The sequence below is a fragment of the Drosophila biarmipes genome, chromosome 3L (assembly GCF_025231255.1).
Source record: "Drosophila biarmipes strain raj3 chromosome 3L, RU_DBia_V1.1, whole genome shotgun sequence".
NCBI classification, from domain to species: Eukaryota; Metazoa; Arthropoda; class Insecta; order Diptera; family Drosophilidae; genus Drosophila; species Drosophila biarmipes.
The window spans coordinates 15174856-15191686 of NC_066613.1; the positions used below are offsets into that span (position 1 = coordinate 15174856).

The 16831-nt window shown below is 40.2% G+C and overlaps 3 protein-coding genes across 8 annotated transcripts in view; all 3 read left to right on the forward strand.

Moving 5' to 3' along the window:
• Positions 1–16831, forward strand: part of LOC108034904 (fibrillin-1) — a 44612-nt gene that overhangs the window by 19705 nt on the left and 8076 nt on the right. The gene's annotated exons all lie outside the window — the stretch shown is intronic.
• On the forward strand, positions 5260–8634 carry LOC108034907 (uncharacterized). The gene has a single exon (XM_017110141.3). It carries the CDS (start codon positions 5545–5547, stop codon positions 6298–6300), a length of 756 nt encoding a protein of 251 aa, XP_016965630.1. The 5' UTR covers positions 5260–5544; the 3' UTR covers positions 6301–8634.
• LOC108034908 (heat shock protein 27) lies at positions 13589–14362 on the forward strand. Its single transcript, XM_017110142.1, has one exon. It carries the CDS (start codon positions 13719–13721, stop codon positions 14181–14183), a length of 465 nt encoding a protein of 154 aa, XP_016965631.1. The 5' UTR covers positions 13589–13718; the 3' UTR covers positions 14184–14362.

Genomic DNA, 16831 nt, shown 5'->3' on the forward strand with positions numbered 1-16831 from the left:
TTTTAGGTCTTTTGGCCAAAAGCCCTAAGCCAAGCGATCGCAGAGAGGGCAAAACCAAAGAGCAGAGCGCATGCGCAACGCTCCTCGAAACTTTTGTCGAGGGCTTTTCATTAAGTTTTTGGTCCGCTGATGAGCAACGGGTTTGCAGTTAGTTGCTCGACTTTTTGCTCTGCTTTTGTAATATATTAATACATTTTTATTTCACTTAAATTATGGATGAGCCGCTCATTAGCAAATTAGTGCAAGTTTTTGCCTCGCCGCTTTTTAGCCATATTTGTTTTGGCCAAATTATAAGTTCCCCTCGACTGGTGTATCTTGTGGGTGGAAGGGATGACCTTGGCATATAATAAGGGTTGCGATTTATGAGCTGAATTCGGTTAGAATTTAAATTAATGTAGAACGTGAGAATTCCGCCCGAATTAAGGGCTGAGTCATTTGTATGGCATCTCTATGGAATATTTTGCCTCGCTTTATCTGGCATCTAAAGGTTCTAATGATGCACTCTCCCTAATTGGACTGGCTATATTTTATTTAGAATTAGAGTGAGGTTATTGAGCAGCTGCTTTTGGTTAATTGAGTTGAGGCTCAAAAGGGTAATATTTTATAACATCCTTTTTGATGTATTAGTAAGATATCAGGCTATTCACCATGACTAGAACAAAAAGGAAAGGTCATCAATACCCCAATGGTACTGGTAGTGAAAATAAAAATTAATTTTTTAAGCTTTAGTATATAATTTAAAATTACTTCTTTAATGAATATACCAATTCTAGTTTTTAGCTTGTAAATTAAAGGATAAAAGTATTTTCAGCAGAAGTCCTTGAGTACAACGAAGTGTATACTACTAATATTAAGTTTTAGCTCAAAAGTTTATTTTTGGCTTTAAAGATAAACTGTAGTCTTCTTTTTAACTTCCATGTATTGGCATATATCTCAAAAGAGACCCTAACAAAAATCTATCTTTAAGATTGTTATCTGGCACCGTTATGAGTAAGCCCTTTGAGGGACTGAAATCTCCGCCAATCTCATAGATACTCTCTTCTCCGGCGCCTCGTATCGGAAGCCTCTCTTTTCCCTTCTCTTTTGAAGTTGGCGTGGGTGCAAGACCCCTCCCTCTGGCACCCAATATATTTTTGGCCAAACGCATTAACAGGTTTTTCGGTTTTCGGCTTGGCTGTGCGTGCCGTGAAATTTATATGTAAAAACTTGTAAGACAACAACAAAGGCAAAAACAAAAGCGATTGGATTCGGATTCGACTGCGGGTGAAGCTTTTGTTGAACTTGACACGATTGTGGCCCATTCATTTTCGATGTGGTTTTTGTTATTGCCACTACTCTTTGTTGCTGTTGTTCTGCGCATAAATTTGTTGAATATTGTGCAAAAAAGTAAAGCTTTAAATATTAAACGGATGCCAAAATATAAACAATTTTAAAGCGACAGAGAATAGAGTCGTGACCAACATTAATTGGGAATAATATTTAAATCATAGCTTGTATTGAAAAAGTATGTCAATGGTCCTTAAGAGGGTAAACTAAATGATCACCATCGTGATAACAAATGTACTTACTTAGGGAGCTGTAGAAAAATATGAAATACCTTTTGAAATCATTAGAACTGATTTAATCTTCTTTTCAAGTCCCCCATAACACCCTGGTGAACTAAAACGATTCACTTGCCAATTCCTTAGCATTTCATGTGACTCCCACACTCGACACTTATTTCAATTTCTCTGCCACATTTCTTTTAATTATTTTGTAGTGCGATCCACATTTAGCCTAGTTTTTAGAGAAGTCTCCCCATCCTTGGGCAAAAGCTCTTGGGGAATCGTTCTCCATTTGCGTGCAGCATGTGGATACAGTAATTTAAATATTTATTGCATTTTTTTATGCAGGCAACACTTGAGGCACAAACAACCTCCTCGGCCCAAAACGCTTTGCCTTTGTCTGACCTCAAAATTAAATTCAAATCTCGGGCAAATGGCAAGACTTGGCAGCAGGCTGTTTTACATTCTTGTTTCTCCTTTTTTTTTTAGGTATTTTTCTTGTTTATTTTCTCATTGGCAAATTGATTGCAGTAGTATGTGAGTACATATTGTACGCAGTGATGGGATGGGAAATAGTAATTTATTCTAAAATTATTGAATATTTAATGTTAAAAACGAATGATAATTACTAATTCATAAAATATTTATAGCTGAACGTTATCAAGAACTTACACATTTATAAAATAGGCTAAATATAGAAGGGGGTTTCACCCTTTTACAAGTTATAAAGGTACTATTACAATATTTGTATTTGTCTAAAAACAAGCCAGTATCATATTTATGTACCCAAGTATCTTTTAGATACAAATGTTATTTACTTGGGTACAACTACCCAGGGAATTGCCACCACTGGCTATCCGTGCATGTGTTCAATGGAGTGATATGAAAAACTTCACACGACAATGTAAGGCAAAAAGGAACAATCAGCGAACACGAACTGGATTTATCCATACCCGGCCCCACCTCCGCTTCCGCTGCAGGATATTCCCTTGCATCGATGGCGTGCCTAGGCAATCGCAATTTATAGATAATTTGATACGAAACGTCAGACAGTCGCTCAGGCGGAAGAGTTGGATTGAAAGTGGCACAAGGACAAGTCTGGGGGGCGGTGTGTTTGCCTGCAGGGCGGCTCTCGGAATGCATTTCTAACGAATTTTCATTAGCCCCCAAATTGCAAATGAATATTTGAATGCTCCGCTGGGCGGGGGTTACTGGGGCGTATGCGTAATTCGTTCCCACGTTCCACATACGACCCGTGTGCCCCGGAATGCCCAAGAACAAAGGCGGCGGGCTTAACTGCAGCAGCAGAAAGTACGAAAAAAATGCAATTAAATGGATTAAGCGAGGAAAAAGGCTGCAGTCAAATGAGGCCAACGTGAAGAAGGTTCTGCTGATTCTCTTGGCACTCTTCCGCCTTTCTCCGCTTTCTCCTCGCCTTTCGCTCGTCACTGTTTGTTTGGCCAACAACAAGCCAAAGGCAGTCACAACATTCGAGGGCTCGGCAAAGGGGCAAAAAGAGGTGCAGAGCGCACAAGGATTCAGCCACTCGACCGCTTATCGTCAACTGTCATCGTCTGCCAGTCTCTGAACCCCCGTGCACTGGGAGAAAAGGTTTAGGTTTCACCAAGTGCAAGTGTACTCAAAAAATGTCATTTTTAATTCATAAAAACGTTTTTTTTGGCATAGGAGAGCTACTAATAACAAAAAATTAAAGATCTTAATTACTTACTATTGAAATCTTGTAAAAATCATATTATTTCTGCACTTAAAACATGAAACTAAAGTTTACATTTAGAATTTCTATTAAAAATGAAGTCATTTAAAATCTTCGCAAACATATTGCATGTATAAAATGAACTTAGTACTAATACCCCTACATTTCTGCACTACTTAATTTAAAAATATTTTTATAACAGCCCCCCATTTTTCATCTGTGCACGCCTCTCCAAGGTGCACGGACATCACTCTGCATTGTTGCAAATGTGAGCGACCGATTGATGAGCATGTGACGTTCCGTCCTGGCCCTTGGACTGTCTGTCTATATGCCTCTCCGGCCGTATAGTACATGTGTCCGCCCGACTTTCCGTCCGCTTTCCGGCCCGAAAGTGTGTCAAATAAAGTGCTAAAAGATTTATGCCCTGCACCTCCTTTTCCAGCTGGGCCTCTCGTTCGTTCTCTCGCCGTCTATTGCTCTCAATAAGTGGCACAAAGGACGAGCGACGGGCGCTCACCGCAGGCTTAAGTGTCTCTAACTGCCAGCCAGGACACCCAACTGGATATCAGCCCCTGCTCACAGTAACCTACCTTTGTGTGTGCTGTGCTGCAGTTTTTCACCGGGTTTTCCCGCTCCGGGGCTGCTGTGATGTCCTTTCGGCCCAGGCCAATTTAGAGCTCGAATATCCTGTTTTCCGTTCCATCTCTCGATTTCTTCCAGTTGACTGTGCTCATGAATAAGGCAAGGGCCCGTATGAAGTCATATGAAGTAGGGATAATCCAGTCCATTGCTGAACTTGAGGTCTAGTCTATAGTCTATAAAAAGTAAATTGAGTAGGAAAAAATTTGCGGAGTATAAGTTGCTTTATTAAGCTAAAAGCCCTTTTATCTAAGTATTTGGTATCAGTATGGATGCTTTAAATGCAAAACTAAATTAAGATTTATGTAAACATTCGATTAATACGTAGAGTCTAAGGACATCGTAGACAGTGCTCGGTATTCTTTTAAATTTAACACTGTAAGCTAGCCTAGCATTGCAAAGTTTATTTTGTTAAAAAGAGCAAAGAAAATAACCCATTTATTATTAGAAAAGTCTTGTGCTTTTTCTTTTCTGATTATTACTATCAGACAAGTATTTTTTGAAGGCAGCTTTTTATTTTTGGGCGAACTATTTTTAAGTATTTTAGGTGGGTCGGACCATTTACCTGGCAGCTACCAGAAATTTCTTGTTCATCCGAAAAGCGCCTAGTCGTACGCTTTATGGCCCCTATTAAGTGAGAATTTAACGAGCAAAAATTGAATTGATTTAGCTGGCAATTCCCAAACACGCAGCCTTCGCAGCTCACACTTGTGCCAACAAATGATTTACTGCGCACTAAGATTTCGCCAGCAACCCCTCTCCTCGTCACACAGATACACACACTCACAAATACAAGCCCACAAAAGGGCTGCAGGGCCGCAGGACATCGCCCCCCACCCACCTTTCGTTGTCCTTCGCTATGCAATCCAGGGACGCGCTTGAAAAGGCATGAAAAACGTGAGAAACATAAAAACGCTGCAGAGACGCTGGAGGCCAAAACGAAATTAGGCGGCTGGCGATGGCCAGAACCTCCGACTAATGACAATAAGGCGCGAACTGGGAAAGTCCCTCGACCCACCCTGCGAGCCCCCCAGCGAACCACCCAGCGCACCACCCACCGAATATCACGCATACGCCGCCTTGCCTCGGGTGCCTAACAAAACATCACGCATACGCCGCGTTGCAGCAGCGAAATCAAAACATAAACCCAAATCCAGTGACTGCATCGGGTTTTCCTCAGCGCGTGACCAAAACAGAGAGAGAAAGAGAGCCAGAGAGATAGAGAGTGCCGAGAGAAAGGCTTTCTCTCACTCACGACGGAGTTTCCCCATCATCATCATCATCACGACGACGATGAACATAAATGCGACGTCGTGTGCCAGTTGGAAATTGCATTTTCCTTCAGTTCTGTTTCAGTTTCGAGTCCGTGCAGTCGTGTTGGCCGGAGTGAAAAGCGTCGAGGAAAACTTGCAAAACAAAAAAAAAAGCACAGAGCACAGCAGAGAAAATAAAAACAGTAATAGAAATAGAAATAGAGAAAAGTAAATAGCAAACAAGTGCAGTTTCGCTGGGAGAGTGTTGAGTAGAAAGAAGATTAATCCCTCGGATCTAGCATAGTTACACCTAGATACCTACACTTTTGGTGGTCCCAAAACCAAAAGCACGGAGTACTGAAAAAGCTGAGCAGCTGAGAAAGTATCCACAACCATGTCGACGCTGCCCTTCCTGCTGAGCGTCGCCGACGAGCTGGACAACATACACTCGCAGTCCTACATGGACGACTTTGGCCTGGGCTTCCATCCGCACCGCCAGTACTACCGCACTCCGACCATCCAGCTCTCCCTGCCCGCCAGCACCGACTGGACGGGATCGGGTCGGGACTGGTCCGGCCAGGCGGCGGCGGGCAACAGGCACAGTCGCTATCGCAGCTACAAGTTCTACGATGACTCACAGAACAATCTGGAGGAGGAGGAGCAGCCGGCGGAGGAGCCGCTGCCCGTGGAGCAGGTGGAGTTGCCCCAACAGCTGGTGCCCCAGAACAACCAGACGATATCGCAGGCTCAGCAGGCATCGAATGGAGCGGCCACAGCGCCACCCGCTCGCCAGGGACTGGGCATGGTCAACTCGCACTCCCACGATGTGGGCGTGGGCGGTTTGGGGCTGAATCTCAAGGCCGGCGAGGAGGAGGACGACGAGAACATCGATCGCACGGTGCGCATGTATAACTTGTCCAAGAAGTGCTGCAAGAACTACTACCGCCATGCCCTGGAGACCGGACCCGGCGCCAGTGGCAAGATGAAGTGCAGCAACCTGCGCTCCGAGAGCCACAAGTCCAGCTCCAGCTCGGAGGAGAGCCTCCAGAAGATACCCTCGCCCATTGAGTTCCTCACCTGCTTCCTGGTGAAGAAGTCGCGCACCCCCAAGGCCACTGTGCCCGTGGGCCAGCCGCTGAAGAAGACATAGAACTCGGCCAGGCTGCTGCCAGCAGCGTTGTCCGCCAGGACCAGCACCACCATTAGCTCCACGGCCACCACCAGTGGAGCCGTGACCAATGCCAGCCTGGACACGGACACGACCACGTCGAAGCGGCGGAGCAACTGCTTCTGAATGTTGGCGGGAGTCGGAGTCGTGTGTGGCCAGGCCTGGAGTTGGCTCCAGCGGTGCGGGGAGCTGCCCAGCTCGGAGCCCGCCTCCTTGCCAGCGACGCGTCTGGGCAGGATCGCCTACTAGGCCCTCGCCTCGTCGTCGTCCGACTCCGATTCGCAGTCAGGGGTAGATATGTATATGATTTGGCACTGGTTTAACCTCTGGCTTAAATGTTGAAGTTAATGGAATTTATCGAAAAGGATTTTGAAAGGTTAGCGATTTCGATTTGCACTGGAGGGGAGTTTTTTAAGTTACTTACTTTTGAATTAAAACTAAATGAAGCCCTAGAGGTTTAAAGGATTGTACCTTCCTTCCAAAGTGACTCTTGAATTTTGTATTCAACCTTGAACCCAAAAACTGCATTTAACGCGAACATATAGGTATGTAAATCGATTCATTTGGAATGCGTTGTTGTGCAGCAACAAACTACGCTTCTATTTTTTTCCAGGAACGTAACCATAAAATAACCAACATTTTTCGACTTTTCTGTTTATTAAACACGATTCCCTGAAAACCCCATGTAAACGATTACTCAGTGCAAACATTTGCTAACCGCAATGTGCAAGCAACTACAGGCCAAAGCAAATCGAAGCTTATAACAACAAATAATATTACAAGTAAAGGAAATTCTAGTTTAGAATATAAATACAGAAAAACTCTTCAACCAACACCGATAAAATTTTTGCAAACCAAACACACACAATTTTTAAAGCCAGATTTATACCAAATTAAGGGGATACCAAGAATTTGTTAAGCAACATTTTTTATACGATTTTTTGATACCAAGCAAAAGATATAACTTATATACGGATATTATATTAATACTGGGAAGTTTAATTAAATCAAGTCAGGGGAATGCAAGCTCAACCAAAACCCTTTGGCAATACCTATATTTCCACATTAGTTTTTGGTATTTTTTAACGAAAGGGGTATACTACTTTCAGGGAACCTTTTATAACACCTTATTTTCTGCTATTTATCGAATAATGGTATGGGTTGAGTTTGGAATTCCGCACAATTTTATAAAAGCTGTTAGCTGTTTTAAGCCAAATAAATTGCGGGCTAATTCAATAGGTCTTCTGGAAAGCACACACAACACACCAATAGCAATGTTTCATTTTCACACAAACACAGGAAAGTTTGGCTTTTTCCTATTTCCCCCAGCCAACTAAAAAATGTTGGCGAAAACAGGAAATTTTTAGTAAAGCTGGGGGAACTTTTGCACAATGTGGGCAAGTGTTTTGGCAAAAGGGTGGGTTGGTGGGGTAGTAAGCCCTATGAAAAGTGAAACATGTTTTCAATTTCCTTTTTTCGGGGGACTGTAAACAAGTCAATAGCGAACTACGACTAAGGACAAACACACAGAAGACCTTGGTCCCAATTTCAAATTAGCAGAAAAGCAAAACAGAAAAAAACGAAGCGCAAAGAAAGATTTTCCAGCAGAATTGTAAACGGAAAACTTTGGCGGGGCTTGCGTCCGGTTAAGAACTGGATCACAGATATAACAGAATAAATATATATTTATAGTTTTGTAGTCAGATATTCTCTTGCGTGTTCTAAATGTATTCTAAATGTTGAAAACGAAAATATTTCAAATGTATTTACAACTAATCAAGAAGAACATTTTATATATATGTATACTAATGTGTAGTCACACTGTTTGCACTTTTCAGAGTTTAGAAACAAGGCGTAAGGTAAAAATACCGAAAGTATATCTATAAATATATCACAAATCATAGCTTTACCGCAACGAAAACGAAATAAATCCAAAACTCAGCATCATATCTTTCGGATAAATGTAAAATCTAAGAGCTCCAAACCGAAACCATAAATAAGCCACAATGAAAATGTTAATAAAAATTACCTAGCTGTAGTTTGGACTAACGATTTTTGCCAGTAGCTCTCGCAAAACTTTTATCTAGATGGACAAGCATTTTAACATTGGCCAACTCGGCCGTCACTCATCTAACCGATATAACCAAAGTAATTTAGACGTTCCTCAGAACTCGATCACTTGCATGGCAAAGGAAACCTCTCGTAACACATACTTTATCAACGAAGAACACACTCAACGCATATCATTCCAATACAATAGATTTCAGCTAAATCGTATTCAACTTGAGATTCAATAAATAAATATGAGAAAATATATATGAAGAGGCTGAGGTGTTTTATTTGAGCGGAAATTGAGGTAATAATGTTTATAGGATGAAAAATGATAAAGTATAATGCTGAGTACTTTTGTTTTTGTTTCTAGTCGGTTATTGAATGTTATATTTTATCAAGTAGTACTTTAGATTCTCAAACTTTGCAAATAATTTTGATATCTTTTGGGTGATTAATTTACCAGGCAACCTTGCCCAATTTAACATAAATTAGGAAACCGTTTTCATTGCCAACAAAACTCCTCTTTTATTTGGCCCTGGCAGACGGACATGCAAGGTCATAGTGCGTCCTTCACACAACACTTGTCACTTGCATTAATTTGGCTGTCTTGCCGCTTTTTTCGCCGAGTGACACTCAAAACTGTCCGTCGGCATTTACAAATTTTCAAGTGCAAGTATGCGGGTTTTTGTATTGTAAGCGCTGACCTTTGGTGACTCATGAGGCCGAGCATGTGCTGGTATAGAGTGTCCTTAGGCCGTGTGCATCTCGCCCAAGGATGTGTCGTCATAAAGTTCGTCTTGGAATTTTAAATTAACTGCAGTGGGCGAGGTAGCCTGCCAGGGTGAAAGCAGAAGGCACTTGCCAAGCCATCGGGTGCACTTTCCATTTCGGTGTTTGGCGTTGTTTAGCCATCACGTCTATTGGGTTCAATAGCACAAAACAAAAATAGAATAATAGGCCGGGGCAAGCGTTGTTTGTTCGCCTGCTGGCCACCGCCTCCTCAATACCCAATCCTCGATCCGGCGGAGTCCTGCCCGCACCGCTATAAATAAATCCCTCATTCGTATGCAAACAAGTGCAGCGACAGGACGAAGGGGCGAATATCCTTGCCTTCGGTGGGCGTGACTGGCGGCATAATGGGCGAGTTTGGAAATGTAGTTGCAGCTCGGGATTTGTTGAAGGTTGCCTCTGGGTATGATAACTATCTGGATGCATGTGGGGAAATTTACAGCAGACTGAAAATATTTTTTCAAATTTGCACAGCGAAAAATATATTAATGATTGGATTGAATTAAAAGTTCATTTATAATATATTTACTTATTTATAAACATTAATAGTTTATAAGTTTCCATAGTAAAAAAAGACTTAAAAGTGATTTAAAAATATTTCCACAAAAATTTTGTTTACTTGTGGAGATAGGAAATTGATGATTTGTATGGCAATCATAACTGGGTGCCCTGTTTTATTTATTTTTCCACATAAAGTGCGTACTTTGAGGTATACGTTTTCTGTTACATCTATTGATTTTCACTTCGTTGGTTAAATGCAATGTGATATTTATTTATTTATTTCAGATAAATATGAAAACATATTTTCTACCTGACTGAACTTAATTAAATATGCAGTGGGTATGCTTAAATGTGACAGTCAAGTGGCGTTTAAACCTAGAAGTGTGCCAGGACTCTTTCCAATTTGATGTTTATTTGATTTATTAATATTTTAAATGATCAAATAACAGTGAATAAATGAGATAATAAATATATAATTAATGTTTGTATATCCTCGAGGGTTTTTCTGCCCCAAGAGTATATCAGGATCGACTTTGGGTCCCTTGGCTGGTCCTTTTCTTCTGGCTTTCCCTGGGAAAACTTGCCAGTTTGTTGGTTCTGTTGTGGCAACTATTATTGTGGCTGCCTTTTGGGGACTCATTCTTCAGGGCTGGAACCAGCAACCTGCGACCTGCGACCTGCAGTGCTCACTTCGCATGGCCAATTACGGATTTAAGTCCTGTCTCTTTCTTCGACTTGAACTTTTGCTTTCGTTTCGGCCGCGCCTTGTGCCTTCCTCACCCGAAATTTCTCTTTTTCCCCTGGCAGGCGTCGCATTGCAGTGGCCTCTTGGCCAGGTCGACTGCACCTGCTTGTTGCCCTTTTGCGGCTGACTGCTTAGTGTCTCGGCGGCCATTTATTGTTACACTCGACTTCACCGCCCGGCGACTTCACTCCATTTGCGCCGCGAGCAGTGCACCTTATTGATTTCCCAGACTTAATTTGCTGGCCATTCTGCTGGCCACCGGTAACCACAGGTATTGCGCATACGGCACGTTGGCCGTGCTTTCCTCAAACTTTTGTAGCACACTTTCGGGCTGAATGCGGGAAACGGTTTTATCAGCTATGTATTGCTTAGTACCTTCCATTTTTTTGGGGTACGTGCTAAAATAAATCAGACATTTGTGCTTGCTAATTCATAATTGTCTTTCCTCTGCTTGCATTTTATACATAATGAAACGCAAAGAAACTATAATTATAAAAATATTTCCGCATTATTATTTTTCTGAAGCATATTTAAAGGCAGTAGTTATATATCTTATTTTTCCTTACATTAAAATTTTCACGTTTGAAATAAACTGAAAAGCTTATATTGAAACCACACTCATCTGCTCTTCACATGATGACGAATATAAATATATTTAAAAAAATATTCATTCTGGTCAGGTATCTTTAGTCACTAGGAGTAAAATATTTAGGATGACTCGGCTAAAATTGAATCAGAAGCGGCACTCAATGGCAATTTTTTAACAGAGACACGGGTATCGTATCGTAGACACGTCAGTATATAGTAAGGAACATTTCGTGGTCAAATGTTTTTAATACATTTTGAAATATATTTTATTCTGATTTCTCCACACGTTATTGGTGGGTGTGTGAGCAACCCGCTATGCTAATGAGATATACGATTATAGAAAGTCTTCTCTTAGATAATGCCCAGCACACAAACGGTTCCAAAGAAAGTTGTGCACAACCCACACCACTGGAAAATTGATTCGGATTTTCATTTGATTTTGCCATAAACTCAAGCAAATTAGTTGATTGCTTTGTTTAGCTTTAATTGCAAATGTATTGTTGCTTCGCCAGCTGCGCGGCACTTTGATTGATTCTCAAACGAGAATGCTACTAACGCTAAACAGAATTCTATTTTTTATACACAGAAGAATTTGTAATGTGCTTTTGTCGCACAAAAAATAAAATATCAATAGAAAAAAAGTAAAAAAAAAAAAGTTTAAAGATAAACCAAAATCAAAAATTTAAAAATTAGTAAAATGGTTTTTTCCAAGGATTTTGTTAATTTGAAGTAAAATCCGGTAGTACTCAAGAAGGTTGCATCTAAAATCCAAAACATAGATCTAAATTGTTTTTTAAAATAACTGGTTTACGATCCGTTTTTGAGGGATTTTGATTATTAAAAGATTAGATTAGGCTACAGTATTCCCTGGTTCTATTTGTATGTCATCGGGTGTTTCCCAGATTTTTTCCATCGCAAATCTATTGAACTCGGTCGGTCGCAAATGACTTTATGTACAAATACAGGCTTAAATGGCATCTAAATTGCTTCTAAGCTTGTTATAATTATTATAAAATACACGCAAAATCTACTGCGACAGCGGCAATAACAACACCAAACGCTGGGACAACAAAATACAATTAGTCGTACATCGGGGTGGGCCCCAATCCAACCCCAACCCAAATCGATGATTGTGTTTCGCTATGGGCACGGGCTTTATAAAGAGGGGTGGGCAGGTCAGGCCCATAAATGTTCCGTAGATGTCTCTGTTCAGACATTTCAGTGCATGTTCATATATGTTTCTGTCGCTTTTATCGACTAATCTGCTCTGCAAAATCGTCCGAAAATTCACAAATTGCCCTTTTTGTCATGGCAAACTGAATCCCCCCTTTATGTATCTGTAATCCGTGTATCTCTGTTGATTTGTATCTTCTGGCGCTTAAATTGAAAAAAAGAACAACACAGCACAGACACAACTTTTAAAGCCTTATTGGGTCAAAAAGTGAAAAGTATTTTCTGATGTTCGAACTTCCGGCAAAGAAATGTATATGCTTTTATTTGGAACTGCTTCGCTCTTGTTGCTTTGATTCAAAACTGTTGATACTTTAATTTCCAAGCGGAAACGAGAGTAATTAATTTCAAGCTTTTTGGCCTGTTCCCACCGTTTTCAATGCATTGCTGGTTTTTTAGATGAAAGTGAAAAACGTAAACAAATAAGGTTCGTGGGTGAAATAAAAAGAAAGCACAAACATCTGGCATCTAAATGATTTATTGACGAAAATGTGAAAGATAATTATATGTATCATGGTTTGTACCAGATGGATTGTGCCGAAAAATCAGATGAAATTTGTTCGAAAAATAATAATTTGTGTCCGAGTGCTTTGTAAAATAATTTTTATGGTTTCTAGTTCAGTTTTTGATTAACCTAAAGTATTGGAAAAAACAATTCCAGTAGTAATTACCTTGGCTAGTTCTGCCAGTACAACCATTCTGCGGAAGCAGATTTGCGGTGCAAGCCACCCAACATAATGTCGCCAAGCGCACCAAGGAAATGACATTCAGATCGAAGCATTTCCATTGACGGCAAAGACACATTTTCGACCCACAGCCCCCTTTTGCAATACAAAACAGCGAAAACACAGCCAATGCGCCAAGATAAACAATCGAAAACATCGCCCAGCTTCTATAGCAATCGCAACTAATAACGCTGCACTGAGCGAAAAAATATGAAATAAAACAAAAGTAAAATATAAATATATATATATATAAGTGATCTAATAAAACAGGGGCTTTGAAACTTGTATAATCCATGCAGAGCATAGACCAGCACTATTTAAAAATTAATACAATAATTTAAGATCATTTTATGTTAAATGTGTTGATAACTGTGAAGATACATGTATTTTTGGAATTTTCCTTCGTAAGTGGTAGTGAGATCTGATTTAGTAAGCACCCTTTAGGATGGTCTTGAGTAAGCAAGCTCTTCCTTACCATCAGTTACCATTTTCTGGGTTCCCTGTTCAGACCCCAGATCCAATTTTTTCTCATGTGTGCTCGCTACGTCACAACTGTCATTGGCTCTAGACTAGAACCTCGCTGAGCCGAGCTGATCCCACTGGGCGAAGCTTATGGCTATAAAAGCGACGACTACGTTCGATGGGTAGTTAATTTGCTCAGAGCAGAACCGCGAGTGGACGTCTGTCAGAGAACGCGATAAGTGAAAAGTAAATACGATCCTGCGTTGCTGTCCGTCCTTTTTTTGGGAAATAAACTCTAAGCTACCGAAATGGCTCTGGTGCCGGCCACAAACAACACGGACTGGGATTACTGGGATTACCGTCGTCGGCTGTGGAGGGACTGGGACCTGAACGACTGGGACCTGCCCTACTGGAAGCGGTCGCTGTCCCGCGTTGGGTCCGCGCCCGATCTCAGTCGGGTCATCGTCGGCAAGGATGGCTTCGAGGCCAATGTGGATGTGCACCTGTTCAAGCCGTACGAGATCAGTGTGAAGACCTCGGGGGACACGGTCGTGGTGGAGGCCAAGCACGAGAAGCGACGGGACGGCGACACCTTCGTGGGCCGCCACATCGTCAAGCGGTTCGTCCTGCCCCGAGGATACTATCCCAACGACGTGCGGTCGGAACTGTCCTCCGATGGCATACTCACCGTCAAGTGTCCGCCGTATTTGACCAACGAGCGGAGCGTGTACGTCCGCCAAGTGGGGCCCTCGTATCTAAGCATCAAGAATTAACCCCAGGTCCCTAGCATCGTAATTCCGCGTTATGTTCTTAGTTCTTTTCTGTTGGAGCAACAATTGAGAGACAAAAGTTATGCACATAATTCTAAGACTAGAATTGGACTCTTTTTTGTAATTAACAAGACAACATTTGTTTAGTTAAATAAAATAAAAGTTAATTTATTAATAATGTATTCAGGCTGCCTTATTTGGAAGTGGTTTCTTTACTTCTCCCAAGCGCCAGCGGATGTGCTCAGCCCAACTCAGCTCAAAGCTTGAACAATGCCCAGGAAAATGTCAACATAAATTGACGCAAGTGGAAAACGACTGACCACACAAGAGTATCCGCTATATAGTATTTCTCTTCCGAGACTATCCCTTCTCTAGAGCACGTTTTAGCCAGAAACCTATGTGTGGACACCACGCCCTCGGGCCATTTCCGCAATTTGCCAACTATGGTTAGGTCGAAATGTAAATGGGCCAATAAACGAGAATCGCTTTGAGCATAAGCCTACGCGGGAAAAGTGTCGTACAAGTCGTCAGAAAATAGAGCTCGAGATATTAATCCACTGACCATGCTGAGTATAGAGCATCGAGTGTAATAGCTCGCCCACAATAAGTTCAACAGAGCCAAGGCGATTTGCCAACGTCGTAGCTCAATTTCTATCGAAGTAATGAAACTAAATACATTAAAAAAACTGGTCTGAACCCGACCATCATTACTTTTCTCGTTATCGAAATAAAACTAAAAAAAACGTAAAAAACACAAAAATGGTTGAATAATTGGACTTTTAGATGTAAGCTTTTACCACAAGAACATCAAAAAAGTTTCTTTAGCGAATATTTCAAAAAAGATGTTTGAAAATGATTAACGCATCTTTAGGGAGCCCAAATTAGACATAAAACCAAATTTAAAGCTGAGCTTAAAAATATATATATTTATCCAGTTATAACTTTCTAAAGTTATTTGTAGGATCAACTGGAAGAGCTCCTATGGGAGCTATAAAATATAGTGGTCCGATCCGGCTGGATATACTACCTGAAATTTTAAGAATTATTAAAACTAATAACAGCATATTCTTAAAATTGCAGGTAGTATATCCAGCTGGATCGGACCACTATATCTTATAGCTCCCATAGGAGCTCTTCCAGTTGAACCTACAAATAACTTTAAAAAGTTATGATTAAGCCACTCTATAAGGAGTTTAAAGTAAATTTTAATAAAACAATGTATAATTTTTACTTCTTGTTATTTTTTGTGTGTAACTAGGAGCTACACTATTAAAGATTTAATGGTTTTGTTATGTTTCGAATAGAAACGGCGACTTTTAATAGCTGTTTTTATGTTTTTATACCCTTGGAGAGGGTAGGCAAACTAGTCTCTCAGTTTTAAAGCTCTCTCACTTTTCCAAAAGTCTTCTTTCTTTCGGAGTTTTTTGACATACTATCTAATAATATTGGGAATATCATTTTTTATATTTTTGAGTCATTCGAATTAAATTTAAAAAAAACGGACTACTCTAACATATAGCTGTCAAAGAAACGGGAAGAGAAATAACAAAAAAAAATTTTTTTAATATCACTGAAGCTATTAACAGTCCTTAAATATTTTACATATCGTTACTAATATTATTATTTCTCATAACTGCAGAGGTATATAAACTTCGGCTTGCCGAGGTAACTTCTTTTTTGTTTTATTGCGAGCGATCTTTGCGAGCGACCTTTGCGTCTTACTAGTGTTCTTGAATTTAAATTTCAGTTGTGTTATGAAGCTCGGCAAAAATAGTACTTGCAGTTTTGTACCCCAAGTTTTTTATTTTACGAAATTCAAGTTGTAGTCAACATACTAAACAATGGCATAATATCTGAACTATTACTAATACGAAAAATGTACGTTTAAAATTAATTATATTACGTTTAATTATGTTGACATCAGTTTGGCCATCACTCAGTTAAAAAAACCAGACAACAAAAATCAAGAAATGAAGTTTACTTCGGAAAGCATAAGTTTGCATACCCTAGCCGTTATAAGAAATAATCAATGTTAGTAACACCATGTTAAGTTTTTATACTCTTGTTGTGGGAAATTAAATTCATAGTTCTGAAAAGTTAAAATATTTAATATCCCATAGTAAATGAAAATCAAAGTTTTGCGTCGAAACGAAGAAAATACGGACTCGTCTAGTGATGCTGATCAAGAATATATATACTTTATGGGGTCGGAAACGTCTCCCTTACTGGGTTGCAAACTTCTTACTGAAATATATACCGGTCTGAAAAAAAGAATGAAATATATTTTTTTAATATCACTGAAGTGAGCAAAATCCTTAAAAATTTCACATGGAATTACAAAAATTGATTATTTCTTATCACTTATAAATTTGTAAATTTATAATTTAATACGGCCGAAAGTCTTAGCAACTATGGCCGATTCCCCCCCTGTACCTTAAGTTCAAACTTTTGGAAACAGTGTACAAATAAATAAATATATGTTAAATAGTTAAAAATTTGTACTTTGAACGTTTCCGTTGGTTTTAAAAGAATTTGCCGTTTTTGTGAGTCACGTTAGATTCATGCGATTTTGCGATAATACATACGTACGTATGTATGCCTACAATCACGTACATAAGACTACATAACTTTTTTACTGGGAGGGTATTTTT

Coding starts and splice junctions, on each gene's coding strand:
- LOC108034908 (XM_017110142.1), top strand. CDS start 13,719: ATGGCTCTGGTGCCGGCCACAAACAACACGGACTGGGATTACTGGGAT.
- LOC108034907 (XM_017110141.3), top strand. CDS start 5,545: ATGTCGACGCTGCCCTTCCTGCTGAGCGTCGCCGACGAGCTGGACAAC.